The following is a 20,904-nucleotide window of genomic DNA, read 5'->3' as shown; positions in this document are numbered from 1 at the left end:
TTATTCCCTGTGTTGTTTTAAGATTCAGGGTTCATATTCATTCTGCCCATGTGCTACGTGAAGGCTCTGACTAACTTGTTTAATTAATTTCCTAATTTACATAGGTGTTTATGTTATCCTCAAAGATAATAGCTGTGTAATAGTGTAACAAGACGGGCTCTTTATGCCAAAATGTGATTTTGAATGTGAAATGAATTAACACTGAGTTATAATACCCTTCATTTTTGACTTTTTCTAGTCATTTTATTTAAACACAAGATTAATAACGGGTGTGCAGAAACACCAGGGCTGAAAAAAATAACAAAGATGCAAACCAGCTTGGGGGATTCAGGAAGATTTTCTAAAACAGCTCTAAATATGGATTTACAATTGACTTAATCATGAGGATGATGGGAAAAAATCACCTTGGAGTTAATGAAATCTTAAAGCTGCACAGCTGTCCTACAAATCCAAAGTGCAGTTTCTACAATATGGGTCAAAATTGAGTTGAATTGTGACAAATTCTCCAAGTACAATCTCTCCCTTGCTTAGAAGAAAAACACAGTTGCAGTGCTCCAAAAACCAAAGCAAACTGCATCAAGTGTAGTTACTGCAGTGTACCTTGCTTTGTCTCAGCTTTGGCTGCAGTTAACTGTGGTCTGTGACGGCTGTACAAACTGTGAAGGAGTCTTTAAATCCTTCTAGCTAAATTCAGGAAAATCCAAAGAGAGGAATCTTCACATTCTCCACTGAGGAGTCTTTCTGACTGCATCTGTGTATTATCAGCTGATCCAATTATGGTAAATAGTAATAAAAGTGTGAATATCACTGTGCTAGCTCTGGCCAACTAATGAGGAGAGGAGGGTACACTGACATTGGTTTACAGACAGTCCACCCCCTTTATCTATGTGTATGTGTATTTAAAGGGGTTAGAGGGAGCAGATAGTTTAACCACAGTGTTACACTGCAAACACCAAGTCATGATTAATATAACGTCAACTTGTAGCCTCTACAGCAAGGATTATAGCGATGTTCATGTTCACTGACCTTGATAACAGTTCAGTGTGAGATTTTGGATCTGCAAAACTTTCTTCACATTTTCTCCTACAGCACACACACTATGTGTTTGTACAGCCAACTCAAGGGCTCGGGAAATATTTTTGTTTTACTTGAACATTGAAAGGTTAATCCTAACTTGAAGGGCTTTTTCAGTCTATGACCAAAGTTGTGAGCTTTCCTGACCTTAAAGCTGCCATAACCAATATTTCTGTGTTGACTGTAATGAGAAGGTTTTAGCAACTTTCGGTTCGTTGTTTCGGTTCGTTTCAGGCCGCTCTTACTGTTTTCACAGAATATCTCTGATACAACACGTGACCAAGTGACGACCTTGTGAACACAGTTGAGCATTCTGCCAGTATCTTTCTAGGAGTTAGGGAAGAGCAAAACAGCACCAGAGTCAAGTGGATATCAGATTTAAAATGATCAGGAGGACGTTCACCGTGTCACCGTGTGTCTGTGTGACGCACACACACAGATAATGCATGTTTAGGTGGTGTTTATGTTGCCTACGCTTAAAAACACATAAGAACAGGCAGGGGCGGTTCTGGGGGGGGGGGGCAACAGGGGCCAGTGCCCCCGTAACTCTGAGTCTGGACCCCCCTGTGGCCCCCCTGACAGTGAGTCTGCATCAATAATACAATGACAGATTTCTTGCAATGATTTTGTTCTGAAGGGAAAGGCAGAAATAAAGTGTCTCAGCAGTTTGCTACCCAATCACAATTGCTGAAATTGTAAACACTGTTTTGTCTGAATGAGGGATTTATCCTTTTTCTGGGTTGTATGTGCCCCCTAACAAAAAAGCCGGCCCCAACCTGGCCCCCCTATTAAAACTGGTCTAGAACCGCCACTGAGAACAGGAGGTAGGACCTAGACCTTGGCCTGTTCTCTGTATGACCAAAGATCAACTCTGCCTTCTCTTCAAAATGTAATCCAGAGAAGAATCATGTCCTAGTGGATGTATTGTGCAAAACAAAATTAGTATGCAGACACATTTTGTAGGAGGCAAGGCTGTCTGTGCAGGTTTGCAGCTGTTTTATTAAGCAGCTCATGCTCATTGAATGGAAATATCGACTGTATTGCCTCCTTGTTGTTTAATCACAACACTGACTCTTAGTTTAACGTAAATCTGGCCAGCAGGAAAGAACAATACTGTAAATCAAGAGGGAAAAATGCTTATTTAAAATGTTGCCGGGGCAGAAGGAACGCTCGGAGCGAAGACCATTCGCTGTTTTTCTTCTGCGTGAGATGTCTTTCATGGCAGCCTTCTGATGGACTCACGTTGGGGACTGAAATATATCTTGTATTAATGACACTGACAGTCTAAGAGAATAATTTACAAGAGGGGAGAAAAAAAATCTCCTTTATCAAGCAGAACAGCCAAATTATGCAGGTACATTTAGAATGCAATGAGGTGTTGCACAGTTACAAACCAAGTGAAATTGATGTAGCCAATTAGCAAGAATATACCCTCCAGCCCACATGAAAGCTCAGCCTTGATCTGAGCGGAAAGAGAAAAAGAAAAAAAAAACAAAACATAACCCTCAGCAATGATAAAGCAATGATTTGGTAACCATCAGAACGTTCCTCTAATAGCCAGACCATGAATTACAGCATATACCTGCGCTCTTACATAAGTTCACCCTGTGGACTGGCCCCGGGCAGATTTGGGACGGACTCCATTCAACGCCAATATTTATCAAAGGTGCACTGACATTTTTCTTTTTGTAGCAAGCATGCTGTTGTAGTGCACGATCTATTGTGGCTGTTTGCAATGCATCACGCTACAGGACAGGGGAGATTTGTCACCAATTCAAACACTCCCTGCTGGAGCAGAGCTGCTGAGGACCACGCTAGAATGACAGATTGACTTTTGCAACATCTCGTCTTCAGGGCTCCCTCCACACGGACACTCTATGGATGTACATCTCCAGGCACTTTTTTTTTTTTCTGTTGACACTCTCTGCTGGTGCTGCAAATTAACTTATTAATTTTTCACCACATGCTCTGATGGTAATTACATTTCCTCCCCTGTGCAGCCTATTGTCTCTGGAAATGTCATAAAATAGCTTAAACTGCTGCTCTGATTAGGGAGTAATCTGAGTGACAGCGAAATTACCAGCCGTCAAGTAACATTCTCTGCATTCAAAGATGAGTTCCCTATTTTAGCGAAACTGTAATTAACCACAATGCAAATTCTGCAGACCCATTGTCGTGCTGCTGTCTGGAACAAAGGCAGCTCGAGAGCATTGTGGACTCACATAACTAGCCGTGTTTTTTCCCTTTGGTCCTATGGGCATGATGTAGCTCTTCAGTTAAAAACGAAAACACTGAGGCCTGGGATGGAAGTTCTGTCTGTTCTTATGAGTGATTAATGAGGAAATTAGCTAATTGTGTCCCTCACTGTGCTGCTTCCACAGGTTGAAATCGTACAGTGTGGTTCAACCCAGAGGGAAAATGAGTTAGCATCTGTCCAATGTTACTGTTTTCTCCCCTGTCACCGGCAGCCATGATGCCCTATCTGTACTCTGGCTGCTACATGGCATTTGAAATATGCCATCCGTGTTACCACGAGATAACATTGCACTACTAGCCTTGTATTCACTGTTCTAACTGATCAAAGGCATGTATTTATCAAAGCTTGTCATCTGTATGAGCGCCGCGAGGACACCATGTTGTTATAGACCAGTATGGAGCGCTGTACTGATTTGTATTGTATTGACTGAGACTGGGCTGACAGCCACGCTGAGGGGAAAATGGATCGGTCCCTAACTGTCCATCAACAGGAGAATTTTGTTTTTTCCTCTCGCTCGCTCTGTCTTTAGACTGCACCGCTATATACCGCCCTCACTTTATGCCCATCTTCCTCCCTCGTCTCTTTCTTTCTTTTCTCTCATCTCTATCTCTTCCTTTTCTTCCCGCTCTCAGAATCGCACGCCCCCACACCAACACGTTCCCACACACACATGCCTTAGCCTTTAGTTCATTTGACTGACTTTATTGTCACTATTGTCTCGCAGGAACAATATCACCGAAGCAATTCATGAGATGACAGCTTTCAAACACTAATAACACTTTACTTATCTTTTTATTGCACGATTATTTGCTTTTGAAAACATGAACTCACCATCGCTAGTACACAGTCAACAACAGCCAAAACAACCCGAGCTGTACTTGACAGCTACTTCGATAGCTTGATCGATTTATCTGAAAGCAGCTTATGAATTAATCTGTCACAGTTTTACTGTCTATTAATGATAAGGCTCAAATGCATTGTTTACAAGTGGGTGGGGTTATGGTAAAAAAAAAAAAAAAAAAAAAAAGACTGACCAAACACTCTATAAGTGTGATTATGTTGGAATACAGAGCTGTTTAACACGATAAAGAATATATTACTTACAGAAGCTTGAAATCTCTTCAGAATGGCCGTACCTGAATGTGGGGGTGTAAAGCTGGTCATGTCAGGTGTGTGTCAACATATTACCGGTAGTTAGACTTTGCATTATCAAAATACTATATCAGCTAATACCTACACTGCATTATAACCTCACCTTGGCCCTGTCTATTTAAGCCGTGCTAGCTGCATGGCAATGCCAGTGTACTGCTATTAAACTTTGCACAGACGTTCATAGTCCCCAGAGGGTGACTCCTAATATCACCGATCCTTCATCTAGTGCCACCGGCAGGTCAAAGTTTTCACTTGGTCATATGCCAGATGGGTTAGTGCCAAATATTACACACATTTTTACACATATTACACAATTCTAACAACCTCGTTTTGTCTGAAATGTGTGTTTTGTGCTAATTTGCTAATGTTAGTGTGCTAACATTACCATGTTAATTGTCATTTTTAGCTTTTTTTTTGCTCCAAGTACCAGTTACAAAGCTGCTAGCATGGCTGTATTGTGGTCATGCTGGGAATTTTCCTAAAGAGAGTTGGCAGAACTGATTAAAATGACAATGCCGGTTGAATTGTCTGGGCAGAGCTGCCATATAGTCTTTGTGTACTGTTCTTACAGTAATGGAAAGTCTGATGGAGGCTTTGCAGGTGAAAACACAATGCACAGAGGGTCATAGGCTGGACTGCAGGAAGACTAGCTGACGTTGAGGTGTTAGCTAATGGGGATACTAATAAACTAATGATAGGTACAGGGTTGTTTTGCCCTCTGGCCTCTAAACAGCTTAATCCGGCCATGTAAATCCTCTATTTGGTGCCTATAATCATTAAATACTTACAATGACTTACCTAACCCTGACCCCATTTCTTAATCGTCTGAATAACAACATAAACACACAGAGGCAATCGTGGTCTCTGACTCAACAGCGTTGCTCACACGTGCCTATAGAAATTGCAGGCTTCCTTGAGACCCAGCGCGAGACTAAGGAAAGACGTCTTACGAGCATGTGTATGAGTATGAGTGTGGGCCGTGGCGCTGGGTCGGTAGGTTTGGTGGGGGGCCGGTATGTAGAACAGACTCAGAGAGAGAATGCCAGGTAAAACTGTCTGCCAAATATCTCTGTTTGATGATGTAGCTGCAATAGTGACTCACCGCAAAGACAAATCAGTGGATGAATTGTTTATGAAACGTTTCTGATGGTATTAAAATGATAAATTGCCTCTCAGCTTGGCGGCGTTGTACATTCAGAGGTGTGTTGCTGCATGTCAGGAAATAATGGCTACATGCTTATTTATGCAGAGGAGATTCCTCTTTCTATTTCGAGAAAGAGGAGTACCTCTGTCTGTTTTTTTCACCATCCCATCTACTGCTGCAATATGGAGCACCCTGAAAGGCTCATTGCCACAACCAGGCAAAGAAATCCTGCTTCCTAAATGTTTCCCAGAACAAATCAAAACCGCTTTGTGTCTGCTGCTGCATTTTTTGAGGTTATTCAAAGAATTAGGGCAGCTTGTCATCAGCCCAAGGGTTATGGAGAAAAGAGAACTCTTGAGTGATCTCGGAACTGCTCATTCGTCTCTATTCTTCATGCTATAGATGGAGTGTCAGTATGCCTAAAATGTGCATCCGTCATGGTTTCTTTCCTTCTTCCCTGCAGTTCCTCCAGTCATTCTGAGGCTGGCTGAGCCAGAGCAGCGCCATGATACCTGCATTGAGTTCACGGTTCGGGGTTACCCCCATCCAAAGCTGCGCTGGTTCCACAAGCAAGTGGAGATTCAACAGAACGACTACATCAGAACTGAGATGGACTTCTACCAGGACTATCTGGAGGGCTGTCTCACCTTCCAGAACCCAACGCACATCAACAACGGCAACTACACTCTAGAGGCCAGCAACATCCTTGGAACAGTCACCAAGACAGTGAATGGTCACTTCCTCGTGGCCCCTGACGTAGATGAAGGTGGGTAGATCTTTTCTGTTTCGTAGTTAATACTCTGTGTGCCTGTGGTTGATGGCTGGCCCACTATTGGCAGCTGGTATCACTGATGTCCCCATAATCACAATTCAGATAACACTCGTGGGTAAAATGGCATTTATACAGGGGTTATTAACTCACTTTTACTGCCTGAACATCGGCTTCCTTCTTCTGGATTTAAATAAGAATAAAGCACCGGAGAAAGGAAGACATCCTGCCAAGAAACTCCCTGATTCCCACCAGAGCTCACATGGCCCACTTTTTGGGGTAGCTGCATGATTGGAACAAGCCTCTGACTAGTCCTAATTTCTTGTTTAAACTACCGGTTGTATTAATTACAGGTTCCACTCTAGGTGGAGGAACCATTGGGAGCCTTTGGCTTTTATTAAAATCTCCCTTCACAGGGTGCAGGTTGTGGAGCTGATCCCTGCTGGCTGGATCACAGCCAGGGTTCATCCACAGTTCAGTCAGGTAGATTGTTCGCTTGCAGTTCATTTTGAGTTCACAGGCAGGGGAATAAACCCACAAAGACTGGCAAATTTCTCCCCATGGTCAATATTCCAAGGTTAATACCTTGTGTCAATTTATTGACGTAGCGTGACTTTCTCTGTCTCCTCTTTTGCAGAAGTAGTGGAACTAGGTGAGTATTTCTATTTTACAATTTCACCCTGGTATTTCTTATTTGTTTTTACGTGTTTGTTTATCGTCATTATGCAAACACACACACACACACACACACACACACACACACATTGGTGCAGTATTGTTTTTGCGATGGTAACCATGGAGAAATTTGCTCACTTTGTGTTGCATTTCAGTTTTCTGGACCCTGAACATATTCCCTAATCAGGAAAAACGGAATAGGATGCTAATGATAGCCCTCGTACTGAGGGCCATATGATTAGCTGAGGGGCATCTCAAGTGGTTGTGAAAGTGAGGGGAAGCATGTGTGGATCATCCCAGCCAGTCACGAGATTTGAACTGGCAACCTCTGAGTCAAAGACCTGCTTTTCTTCAAGTTGTTGGGGTTAATGTTGAGTGGTCACACTATGCACCCCGGTGTCATGTTATTGTCCATGCTACTGTAACCTCTGAAGTAGGGCAGTAGCTTTACGGGGGGATTTGATGCTTCAGGTGATGCTTTAATGATGCCCTTCTATATCTTCACGTGTTCTCACAGTGAGGCGTCCTCTACAACCACACTATGCCTCTGCTGCTTGGCATGCAGCTCTACTTGAGCAGCTCTGCTTTGATGCCTTGTTCAAGCGCTCGCTAAGCCTGTTGACACCTGTTTGAGATTTACCACTGTAGCCCTTCATAATTTGAAGCAATGGGACTTTTGTTTCAGACAAGGTACTCTTTATAGCACGTACCCATGAGTGACCACTGAAATGATTGTATCACTTAATAAGCTCATAACATTAACCAGTGGTATCTCCATGAGTTGGTTGAATATGCTGAGACATTTTACCACAAAAAAAATATGCTTTTGATTGCTACATACACAATATTCTAGCATGTTTGATGGTAGAAAAAATGTGAGATCAGACTGTTGCTTCAACCCATTTGGCTGATGTGAGAGTTAGATGTTGGATTTCTGCTTTACTGTTTTACATTTCAAAGAGTGGGTTTGACTTTTCATGTCACAAGTGAAAAAGCTTTTTGAACCAAGCTAAGTTTACCGTGTCTGAGGTTAGTGAAATGAGAGAAAGAGAACTACCGAGCTAACGTTAGCCTTAACTCTGACATGGCAGCTTCCAGGACCGGCTCCCATCCAGTGGGTAAATACTACACTGAGGATGTGGTACCGTTAAGTTGGGCAAAAGATTACCCCCAAATGCAAAAAAAAAAGGCAGGCCGGTAAAGTAACTATAAGCAAACAGTTATAAGGGGCAAATCTGAGAACTATCTATGAACAAAATTATGAAAACTAAATAAAGTCCACACCAAAGAAGCACTGTGAACACAGGCAGGAACACATGGTTGCAAAACAGGACCGGGGAACAGAGGACGCAGAACTCAGGACTGATGTGGGGAAAGAGACGAACCAGGAAAGAGTGAGGAGAAAACACAGGCTTAAATACAGGGAATGATTAAATAATGTAACCCAGGTTAGCAGGAAAAAGGGGAGGAAAACAGACAAAGACAGGAAGTGGAAGGAATTTTCCAAACCAAAAATCCAAACCATGATAATGATAATTAACACAACCTACAACCCAACAATAATGTAGGCTAGTAAAGCTGATTTACTGCTGTTGGTAGTATTCTATTTTGGCTATTTCAGCCTATGTTAGAACAGAGTGGATTCAACACGCTGTTTAATCCTTTCTTTTCGCTTCACCTCTTGTGTTTTTGGTTAAAAAAAGACAACACCCTCTGGACTCATTCTCTTTAATGGGAATCGTATTAGCAGCTCTGTGTGCATAACCCCTAACTGATCCTCTCTAACTAACCAGCCAGGGTGCTAACAAGCTAGTTTCCCACCTTTTTAGCCGGTGATGTGTGAGTGTTTGTGAAGCGGCGAGTGCAGTCATATTGCTGGACCGATGCTCCGGCCCGCTCTAACACTGCTTCCTAAATCTCCTGTGTGTGATGTGTGGTTTGGCCTCAGGCTGTTGTGGCAGCCTCCTCACAGTTGACGGCTTTAACAAAGTAGGCTGGTCTGATCTCTGACCTTCATCAGCATCTTCCTCCATCTCCATATGAGACCATTCTTTCTAATCAGCCATGGATTATAAAGCTGCAGCACAGGCCAGCGATGGAGACGGATGGACGCTGGCTCTGCGGCGAGCTGCATTAGGCGGGCAGCGGCTGAATGTCGCCACACACACGCACACACTCACACAGCTGCTGGGAGAGCGGCAGGTGAGGGAGAGATGTTTGGGTGATGAGAGTGTGAAACATTATAGTAGCGGTGTGTGAGGGAGTCCAGGCGTAGAGGGAAGACTGACAGGCTGAGTGATACGCATACTGCTGAGGAGAGAGGAGGGCAGAGGGAGGAGAGGAGCGCGGGATGAAGGCTGGGGAGGAGGGACAGAGAGATGGCGGTGAGGACACACACACTCACACACAGAGCAGTGCACTTTAGTGTACTGTGTGTGTCTGCGCCAGTGGCAGTCAGTCTACCATGTGGCCATTAATTTGCCCACAATTACTCTCTGATGTCCTGGCTGGAGGCCTCAGACTGGAGTTTCCCTGACACCAGCTCATTTTCGTTCTCGTTTCATGGCTCTGTCTCTGTCCTCCCCTCCTTACACTCCCCCAGACCTCTGCCGTTTGCCAAAACTTGTGTTGGTAAAGGTGTGACATGTAGCACTTTATCATCAGGAAATGGAGTTCAGGATAATTCTGAGACATTGACTTTCGTCCAGCGTGCTTCACCTCCGTCTGAATATCTGGGTCAGATTTTTCAGGATAAAAATGTCGAGTTTGAGTTTGTTCCTCATTTTATCTGATTTAGCATTTTTTCCCCCGATCTGTGTCAACTTTCTTCTGGTTTTTATCCCGCTTGTGTAATTTTGTATAATTCTAAAGCAGCTTGTTTTTAATTACTCCGTGTCTTTGTGTATTGTATGTACAAGCACCAGCATGCATTTGTGCAATAATGAAAACCCCCAAATGTCTTTTCCGTTCGTTCAACCCGAGGCTCGGGTCTGACAAAAACACATTTGTTATCAACCCTGAGACAGGTGACAGACTTGAGTGTATATTCAAGCCTGTCAAGACTTCTAACTGAACGCCTTTTTTCAGCCGCTAGACATGAACATGCATTGTTCATCTATATAGTCTGACATTATCTCAACCTTCAGTGGCACAGAACAGGTGCAAAGTGAGGCTCCTCCTTTACGCGAGCTTGTTTATCAGAAGGAGGGCAGTTTCAGTCCAATCTACTTTAATACTCTTATTATATATAAAAGGAGAGATAGCATCTTCTTTAACAAAACAATTTGACCTTTACTATACATAGCTGTGTGAGTAAACCACAGCCATCAAAGGTTTATTTTCAATCACTGATGCCCGTCTTGTGTTTCTGTGTCGCAGTTACTCCGACGCCATCGGACGAAACAAGTCGACGAGATGAAGATACATTTGGGGTGAGTTTCTCTCCTTAATGATGTTGATGAAACAGCTGCTGGAGTTGTTGCCCTTGGACTCAACAGAGAGCCACTGTGTGTTTCAGCACAAATGAAACTGCTTCTTATTTGTCAAAGGACCCTTGTAGGGGTTTGTACTGTGTGCTGACATGCAGCGCAGAGGCACAAAGACTACAATACATCAAACCCGTGGTACAGTCATTTTTCAAAGTTGTGTGTTTGGACACTAATGATGTTGACGATGGTAACAGCGTGTGCTGCTGGTTTGAAATGTTACATAACGCGGGGACTCTGTACAGTTTGTGAAACCGACCCCGGTGAGTTATTCCACTGCAGATAGAAACAGATGCTAGCCCTACCATGGTTAATGGACTCTTTTAATGACAGACATTTGGACTTGCTATAGCAGGAGAAGCACAGCTGTAAGTAATGACATTAGCTGCAGTCAGTGGTAAAGATCCAGTTTCCTCGTAATGTGCATGCTTGGGTCACTGGCATGTCTTACTGGGAAAGCTAAATGGGAGTTGTTAGTGTAATTTAGTTAATGTAAAGTGTAATTAATTACGCCTGTGGTTTTCCTGTTATTGCAAAATCCGAATGTCTGCTGTGAATAAGGTTTAAAGGGGCTAAACATAAGAATTTAAGTTGAGAACAGTGAACAAAAAATAACTGAAATTATGAACAGAATGTGAGGAAAAAGCAGTTTTTACATGTGTATGTTTTGTGTTCCAGTGATATGTGCTAAAGTTAGCATGCTAACCAGCTAGCCCCTCGGTCCAAAGCCTCTGACAACAGGGACACACTAACCCTGGTCCCCGAGCTCCCAGTCCAAACCGCTAGCTGCACGGCTAACTGAGCTAATGGCTATTGATTACAGCGCAAACAAAACAAGGCTTCTTTTTTTGTCTTGGCCTGCTAGCATTGATATGGCTAAAGGGACTCTAACAGACAGACTTTATTGGCTTGCAGGTTTCCTTTTAGCATTAGGCTACAATAGAGAATGCTTTTGGGATGACGACTAATCAATGGTAGTCTCTGGAGAAGGGCTGCTGGAGATGATGATGATGATGACGAGTCAGCCTTGTGATTTTAACTGCTACCTTTTTTTTTTTGCTCAAAATTGCACTGACAGTCTTAGTCTGCCTGTAGATGAGAATCATATTTAAATGACAATCTGTCAACTGGAATACATCTCAACAAAGACAGGTGTTTGACCTTTTTTCCATTCTGCTGTAATCTGTGAGGAAGCAGTAGTCACGATCTAGTGGATTAAACTGATTCACAGTATTTAGGTGATCAGAAATCTGCAAAGGATTATGTATGATGTGATCACAGTCGCCTGAGCCTGACGCAGCACTTCATTTCTCCCAGGTTTCCATCGCCGTGGGTTTGGCGGGCTTCGCTTGTGTCCTCCTCCTCGTCCTTTTTGTTCTGATCAACAAATATGGCAGACGCTCCAAATTCGGTATGAAAGGTAAGTCCACTTGAATAGTCAGGCGTTCAGAAAGGCAGGCGTGCAATTAGCTTTGTTTATCGCCTTTCTGCTGGTTGCATCACTGTGCAGAATCCATTCCTCCAGCTAATCTTCTCTTGGAAACCTTTGTTCACCAGAAAGATGTACATGCAGCTGCTGCAGAAGTCCTACTTTCTTACTGCATGTTTACAGAAGTGCTGCTGCTCTTAAGTCATACTGTATCCCCCGGAGGACTCATTTGGAGAAATAAAGCTTGTTCCCCTTTGGAAAGGACAATTAATGGTCTGTGTGATGGTGCAGGACATTACAGTTGGTGCTGTATGCTACATGTAGTTTAGGCCATACATATGCAGCCATACATGTATAGACAACTGGATCAATACCAAAGGAAAGTGCGCATGCAAACGAGGTCATACATTCAGTGCGACTTCTATAGGGCGAGATCGCGGAAGGATTTCCTGAATTAATTAGTGGACGCGCTGCTGTCGATCATGCTGAGGAATTCAATAGGATTAATGTGGCTTTTGTGCATGCTGAGCTTTCATTTTGTGTCAGCTCCAGGTTTTGCTTGTCTCTCTGGCGTTGGCGTTCTGGAAGAGGCAAAAGCAGTGGTAAGGCTGATCTAGGAACAGAGAGCAGAGCGGAGAGGAGCGCACTGATGGCAGATCAGGTCCCGTGGTTCAGGTTAAGTGTTTGCCCACCCAGCTACAGCTCTTATCAGCTGGCAGTCGCAGCATCAGCTCGTGTTTACTGATTTGCGGTGGGCTAGCCCGTCCCCGTGTCCCTCTTTGACAGGACGCGTTGACATCAAGGTTGTGATCTGTCTCCGTATGCATTTCTTCTTCTCTGCTTGTGTTATTCAGATTCACTCAGCTCTTTTCTTTCCATTTTCAGTACTTGTCACTTTTTCTCTTGCAGCTAAATATGTTGGAATAACATTCCACTGTGACCCAACACCTCCAACCATGCATGTTCTCCCATTTACACCCTAAGCATGGTGTAAAGTAGCATTAGCCGCTGCCAACCCTTAATTAGCTACTTTACCGGATTAGAGTTCGTCACTTACCTCGGTAAAAACTCTCTGCTCTAATTATTTAGGGGGTGGCAATTATTGCATTGACCTAAAGCTGCCGCTAATCAAGGATGAGTCTTATAGTTAATGAGGCTCTACAGGCGTGTTTATAATGTCATGGCTAGTCCTATGAATTTAAGCTGTGCTGCCACGCTGGCTCTGCACAAAGGAAACATCGCAAATCCAGATAAAAGATAAAAGATAGGAAAAAAGGACGATGTTGCGCATAGATCACAAACTGTACATCCCCAACTCCTCATCTGTCAGCGGTTTGACGCTGCAGACAGAGGGGGAACGCAGGGCTGCAGCACCGGGCAACATGAGCACTCAACTGATGTGTTTTTTTGATCATTAAAGCACGTAAACTTATTCTAGTTGTAACCCAAAATAACATTATGACCCTGAGAATTAGCATAATGACTCCTTTAATTGGTGCCACAGTTGCTTGCTAATGATGCCTCCTCTGTGCAGTACTTTTTATCTGAGGCACCTTCATGCAGGAGGTGACAACACATTTCAAATACAACAACCTGGCTGAATATTTATAACATCCGTCCACAACAATGTAAAAACCATGTAAAACTAAAGCCTACCAGGAATCTGTTAGCTCGCTGCTGTATTTTTACACAGTCTGTAATAAAAGGAGGCCACGTTGCTTGCAGCACTGAGAGCTTAGCATGTTTTAATGCTCAAAGCGTCCGATGTTACTGTAGGAGTTATTTCACCTCTTAGCAAAAGGGCGCTTCAAAATGCAGTTTCAGTACTCTCCAAGCAGGAGCGGTGAAGAGCGTAATTTATCTCCTTGATGGCAAGGTCCAAAGTCCTCCTGGACGCTGTAGGGCATTTTTTAAAAATTGCATTGTTGGGATATCTCGCTGAGTGCCGCGTTGTTCTCCAGCAACACTCACTGCGTTGTATAATATTTTAAGATTGCTCAAGGGTGCCTCAGAGTTTTTTGTCAGGAGACTGTAAAACATTTCTCATGCATTTCTCTCTGCTCTGATTCGTAATTAGAGACGTGCTGCTTCTTCCAAGGTAACACATAGTTTCAGACTGACTGCAGAAAAAGAAGCACAATGAAGGTTGAGCCATTACCGCTGCTGTTAATTTTAGCCTTCTTTTTTTATTTTCGACATTATAGTCAGTATTATATGGATGTGCTGCAGTATTGTGCAGGATGATTTCATTCATTGCTGTTTCTGCAGTAGAGATGCTTCTGTCTGCACTGTCACTGTGAGTGATTGAGGGTTTAAAAGACTTAAAGAGAGGTGATGTCAGTGTGGACTCTTTCAGGACCTCACGCTGTTCTGTACAAAGGCCTGATTTGTCCAATGTTCGAATGTGTGTGTGTGTGTGTGTGTGTGTCATCCCCTCCCTCTCTTGTTCTGGAGAATCAGCTGGAAGGCCTAAAGAAGTCATTACCTTTGGATGGAGCCATAATGGATTTTCGCTCCACTAAATCACTGTGGCTCTTTTGGCTGTTGGAGTTTGATCACCGACCGTTTCTGGGCATCCAATAAAAACTCTGTTTTTCTTTTTTTTTTCTTTCTTTTATGTGGCTTTAGTGTGTGTGTGTGTGTATGTGTGTGTGTTTGTGTGCATGTGTGTGAGTGTGTGTGTGAGCTACATTCAATTGATTTGCTAGCAATTCAAGGCCCACCGCCAGGTCGGTCCACTGGCTCCGTTGCATTTACAGCTCTGACTGATATACTCCAGCTCAGTTTATGTGGTTGTAATTGTGGTTTTATGAAAGATACTTTGCCTGTGTGTGTGTGTGTGTGTGTGTGTGTGTGTGTGTGTGTGTGTGTGTGTGTGTGTGTGTGTGTGTGTGCTGACATGGGTGCATGTGAAAATGGACTCGTACTGTAAAAACCTGTTGCCCTGATCAATATGTTGTCAGCTTACCTCCCAGCTAAAATATCTTGCTGTCTAAGCAGCAGGCTCATCTTTCAAATTGTGATTCACACCAGTGGGTTTTGAAGTGTCTCTCACACGGGTTTTTGTCAGCAGGGAATCAATAATGCTTCTTTAGAAAAAGACACTCAGCATGTCAGTAATAAGTATTACGCTCCCCTGTCATCTTTTCTTATGTTCTGATAGAAAAGTACCCCACCCCTGCTGCTGTAAGTGCAACCAATATATAACAAAATGTATATCATTTTGTCATCTTTACTATCTCGCAGACCAGACATTTCCCTGCCTTTTCTATAAAGGCCTGTTGGGTGCACCATCTATTTTCAGAGTGGGTGCAGAAGACATGTCTGTTAAAACTGTGCCTGCCTGCAAAAACACTAACAAGCCTCAGATTTACTAAAAGAATTACGATAATACAGACGTTCCTATTAGCTGACTGTCTCTGACAAATACTTCTGTCATCATAACAATACAGTGACTTACCCAGATATGAATTTTGGAAATAAAACCATTCTGAACTCATACGCAGGGTCCCAAAAGGACTTAGGAATCAATGCCACATTGTGCTGCATCCTGAGTATTTCTGGGGCTCATCCCTGACAGTGGTTGGCAGCTGCTGTGTGTTTATATAAGGAGCAGATGATACGGGGACTATTTTTGGCACCTGGCCTTGATGATGAAGATTGCCATTTCACAGCAGAGTTTAGGCTGAAAATATACAGTGAGGAAACAAAGGTAACGTGTCAGCAGGAAGTGACAGCTGATGGGAGGACTGAGTGACATTAATGTCGGGAAGTCCAGACGGTTTCAATCAGTATTTGATGGATGAAAGTTTTTCTGAACCAAGTCGAGAAAAACTTATATATTACATATTTTCTTTATTTTGCATATTTGTCAAGAAACAGTGATGTTTAGTTTGATGTGGATGTCATCAATAAATGCTGTAAACATTTCTATTTCTTCATAAAACTTTATTTAATGTATATGTGCAAAGCTGTACGGCTCCCTTTAGGTGGTACAGTACATCCTAAAATTGTTACGTTTAAGTTTGATCACTTAACAAAAAAATAAAAATAAAAATCTGATGGATGACACCTGCTGTATCCCCTCCATTCACTTTACCGATCCACTTTTAAAGGTGTAGCTTGAGATTTTTCAAATGTGTGTATTAGCTGTACACTCAGTTTTAGCTAACCTGCAGCCAGACGTTGTTTCATATTGAGTGTAAATATAACCTTTTAATTTTTTAAGTTGTGGTTTTATGGCAAGTTACATGCCAAGGCAATCTTCATTATCAAGGCCAGGTGTGGTGACTTCCTGGAGTTTCTGCTGGCTGCCTTACTGGACTCCAGGAATTCATGGTACCTAGGTAAGAAACAGTTTGGCATATAAGCACCCTTACATGGGCTTTATGTAACAATTATGTGCATGTATAACTCACTTTTTTTAATGGCTGTTTCTATGTATGTAGATTGTAATGCATCTCTCTCAGTACCCTACAGGCCTGTGGACGATGTGTTTAAGGTGTTTAATGCTTCTGGACGGTGAATTTATTTGTCAAGGACTCGGGTTGGGTTGCCGCGACAGTCCAAAGGATTTGACTTTATGCACATTGATGACTTGTTTGACTCGTCTCAGTGCCTCTCTCTGCTCAGCTAACAGTGGCTAACGTTAGTTTAGAAATAGAAACTAACGACTGGCTTCCAGCACTACACATTAATTTGACAGAGCCCCTTTAAAATCCCAACATTTATAGTCTAAAAGGGTTTTGTCACCTCCAGACAGAGTGAGGCTAGCTGTTTCATCCTGTTTCTCGTCTTTATGCTAAGCTAAGCTAACCAGCTGCTGGCATTAGCTTGCCATACAGACAACGACAGGGTATTCATCTCCTCCTCTAGCTCTTAACATGGAAGCAAATGTGCATTTTCCAAAATTAAATGTATGATTACATGTTTACACTGAGGCCGGCTTCATACGGCAGACAAACTGCACCTTCAGGCCAGTGTGCCTGTTGGATGAATTACACTCAGGTCTGCAGGAGCAGAATGCATCTGGAAATGTGTCCCTCGGTCTTTAACCCTATTAACACTATGAGAGTGAAAATGCTGACCGAAGCAAATGACTGACTCTTAAATGCTGAGACACCAAGAAGTCAGGGTTAGATGAAGTGGAGTCTGAGGGACCAGGCGGAGGGTTACCTGTAAGTCAAGGTGAGCAGACACTGTTCAGATTAAATTAAACGTACAGTCTAGCTGTTAAGTTGACACAGTTCCTCAGAGCGCACGGGTCGGATTCTTTCTCAACTTGTGAGAACTGAACCTGTGACAGTTTTGAGCCGCTGGCCAATCTGCTCTCATTACAATTTTGACTTGATCAGCTTCGGCAGTTCTCAGGTTCTTAGGCGTACAGATGGACATGTACGTAAATCACAGAGATGCCCACCAACACACTGATGCACACTGACACACACACACACACACACACACACACACACCTCTGCTGACTCACACACATACTCACACACAAACAGTACCCCGCGGCAGTCTGCTAGCCTCTGTGATCCAGGCGTGTGTGTCAGGGCGGCTTACCCTCGTCTCCGCTACATTACCTGAACCAGGCCTGGGGATGATCAGCCCACACACACACACACACACATACACAGTGCAGCATTTACCGCTTCACTGCTTTGCTTGGCCTCCAGTGGCCGGAGTGAGCTCAGCCGCCAAGCAGTGAGACACGTTCGTCTACAGACAGATGGGCAGACAGACACCGTTGAAATGTGCAGAGACAAACGTCAAGCAAACTGTCAGAAAACTGTCTTTGAATTAGTTTCATTAGTTTGGATTTGTTTGTTAAGGAAACTGAAACTAACATCAGATTCTGTTCATCATGAGTCATAAATGCTATTTTTAGGTACTTCTACTTCAACATTCTGCCACTAAATGTTGCATTCCAACTCCCCGTTCCAATGTATTCATGAAACGTCATTGATGTTTTTCCCAATCATCCATCCCCTCCAGTGGTTGTGCTAGTTAATGTTGCTAATGCTAGCTAAGGACACTAGCATCAGCTCGCTGCCACTGGATAGAGTTTGTGCGCGGGTATGTGTGTGTCAGTGTGTATCAGTTGTTGGTACGCATCTCTGCGATTTATGTTAACATTAGCAAGCAAAAGTAGGATAACGTTGGTAACACTATCTAACATTAACGTTGCTAATGCTGGATACTGTTGCTAACATCTGCTAGCTGCCGTGGGGTATGGTTTGTGCGTGAGTATGTCAGTTTGTGTCAGTTGTTGGTGGGCAAGCAAAACTAGGCTCGCTAACATTAACGTTGCTAAAGTTAGATAATGTTACTGCTGTTTTCCCAGACTGGCAACTACAAGACTACCATGTTTGAACACCGATGCTGACGGAACACAGATATCATGTGTTACGAATGGGCGTTATACTACCGACTGACAAACATTGCTATGAGCTTGGACCAACTGGCAGAATTCTTACGCAGAGACAAACAAAACAATCATTTTTACGTGACAAACATTGAAATAGTTGTAAGGAAAATAGCTCCATTTACCCTGCACCATTCTACACACAAAAAAAAGGTTTCTCTACATAAAAAATTTTCTTAATATGACATTTAAAATGCTGCCTAATTCTAATTCTAATACGTAAGTGATAATAATGATATGGAAATATCACATATAAAGGTAAAATGGCTGATATTTGTAATGTTTTATTCAAGCTTCTAAAGATACAAACAGTTGGACAGTGTTATACAGCACAGTCCATAATTATAACTAATCTCCACATTAGCAAATGTAGCGTATTTTTATGTGATAATTAAGTCACAGAGGGCAGAGAAGTGCTAACGCTTTAGCACTCTAACTAATCGTGTGCAGATGGAGACTTTTAAATGCAGGAGACTAAATGTTTGGCCCTCCTCGTTCTGGACAGATGTTTTAGGGTCATCTCAAGCCCCTTTTGAGCTGCAGTCTACGAGACTGATTCACTATTCATGCATAAATGTTGAAAATAACATTTTAAAAAGTTTTTCTTTCGCTGTGAAGAACATAATTTCTTAAAAACATGTTGTTTTTTTTTAGAATTCCACCTTAAGGACATTTATTTACATTTTCTGTCTTCTGTTAGGTTTTTCTAATTTTGAACATCAAAGCACAAGTAGAAAATACTCTTCTTCGTCACAGAGATGCAGATCACAAACCTCTTGTCTTCTCCTGCACAAATGGTGTTTGCCCTTTGCTCAGTTGCTGCAGCGTCTTCGTCTTAATTGGCTTGAACGCATTCTTGTAAACGCGTGCAGCAGATGGGGACTTCCAAGAAAACAGCAACAGGCACAGTAGCAAGTGTGTCACTCTCTTCTTAAGTGTTCCTCCTTATATCTCTTCCCGGAAAAGAAGGAGGTAAAGTTCACCCTCCATCATCTCTATCGTCACACTGTGTTTTCCCCACTAATCCTGCCACGGATGCCTCAGACCGTCAGTGCTCTTAGTGAACCCTAAAGGGATTTGGATACTGTCTGCAACCTTTCAGCCACAGCATGATCTCACCTGTCTTTCCTTAGTTCTCTCTGCACCTTGCATATAGAATGAAAATACCCCCCCAAAAAAAGGCTTTTCACTTATTTATCTCTCTTAAAAGTTGCATGAGAGCCCTCCCTGGGAGTTTGCCGCTGTCTCCCTCTGGATGGGTATAGAGAGCAGGGTGGCCTGAGGTTGATGCGGTGGACAAGGTGTTCCTGGTACAAATAGGATTCCTCTTCTTTTCTTTTCTTTTCTTTTTGACTTTGGACTGTCAGCGCGAGCCTCCTAATAGCTAAGTGCCTTCTGTCCTCTGTATCGTTCTGCAGAGGTGCTCGCTGCCCTGCTGTGCTGCGCATCGTAAAGTAACTCCCAGTAAAAGGCCAGGCTCGCAGAGTGGGCTCTCTGAATGCACTCTGAAGGGGTGTTTGGAAGCTTTCTCCCCTTTTAAGTCTTTGCTATCAATAGTTCAGAAGGTTGTACGCGGTCTTGTGAGTTTAATAATAGCTTAAAATAGTGTCTTTAAAATTTCAAGATATGGCAGAAAACAGATGTAGGAGTGGAGGGAGAAGCTCACTTTTCTTACCGCTGCACGGTTTGGCTTCATACCCAGAGGGAGCCGCTCGGAAAATATTGTGTGTGCTGCTTTTTTCAGCCATAGACACCAAAAAAAAAGCTGGTGTGAGAGGGACACGTCGGTTTATAATGAATACAAATGTAGTTTACAATCCAAGCCATTTAAGAGGCGCGGCTGTCTTCGCTGCAAACTGAACAATAGGAGCATGAAAATGCATCAGGGACAACTTCTGCACTTCCATGTTTCAATTAGTATTGATCTGGAAAACTCTTCAACTGGCGCTCTGTTCATTGTGTTCTGTTTCTGAAATGGAGTAGATAATAGATGTTGTGTGAATGAAACCATCTCCGTGCTTTTGTTCTGATACCAGTCCAATCGAGTGTGTTGGTATTGTTTACCTGAGAACAATGCTTAATCGTTATTGCGTTCTCACACTGTTTTAAAAGCTTTATTTAGCTCATGGCAGCGCCTCACTTCTTAATATTTATCCCTGCGCAGCGCAGCACACCCACAGTCTTTTGTCAAGCTTTTACTGCCGGCTGTGTGTGTTGTTTTTTTTTAAAAAGACTTAAATTCAAATTGACAGTAGGCTAACACGGAGGAGAATTGTATAATTAACTTCCTGCCAAAATTCCTGTGCCTGGAATTAAAACACCTCTCCAACCACTGAGATTCTGCTCCATCATGTCAAACACATGTTTGAGATAGAGAGTCTTACATTTTCTCCGTAAGTAATCATAAACACGTTTATTTCCTTCTTGAACTCTCATTCAACCTCCCAACCATACCGTGCATCCCCTGTCCTGGAGGACTTTGCTAATGGTTA

At 42.9% G+C, this 20,904-nt stretch overlaps 1 protein-coding gene across 4 annotated transcripts in view; it reads left to right on the top strand.

The window, feature by feature from the left end:
- Nucleotides 1-20,904, top strand: part of ntrk3b (neurotrophic tyrosine kinase, receptor, type 3b) — a 189,345-nt gene that overhangs the window by 97,948 nt on the left and 70,493 nt on the right. Inside the window, exons 8-11 of one of the 4 annotated variants that reach the window (XM_030414473.1) lie at nucleotides 6,091-6,393; nucleotides 7,034-7,048; nucleotides 10,450-10,502; nucleotides 11,874-11,967. In XM_030414473.1, coding sequence (XP_030270333.1) covers nucleotides 6,091-6,393; nucleotides 7,034-7,048; nucleotides 10,450-10,502; nucleotides 11,874-11,967 — 465 coding nt within the window. Of the gene's footprint in view, nucleotides 1-6,090; nucleotides 6,394-7,033; nucleotides 7,049-10,449; nucleotides 10,503-11,873; nucleotides 11,977-20,904 lie in introns of all 4 variants that reach the window. The other 3 variants (XM_030414472.1, XM_030414471.1, XM_030414475.1) reach the window with 3 other exon arrangements.

The sequence above is a fragment of the Sparus aurata genome, chromosome 4, assembly GCF_900880675.1.
Source record: "Sparus aurata chromosome 4, fSpaAur1.1, whole genome shotgun sequence".
In the NCBI taxonomy this organism is placed as follows: Eukaryota; Metazoa; Chordata; class Actinopteri; order Spariformes; family Sparidae; genus Sparus; species Sparus aurata.
Note: the sequence above shows the minus strand (reverse complement) of the source record. Positions and strands in the feature narration are given on the sequence as shown.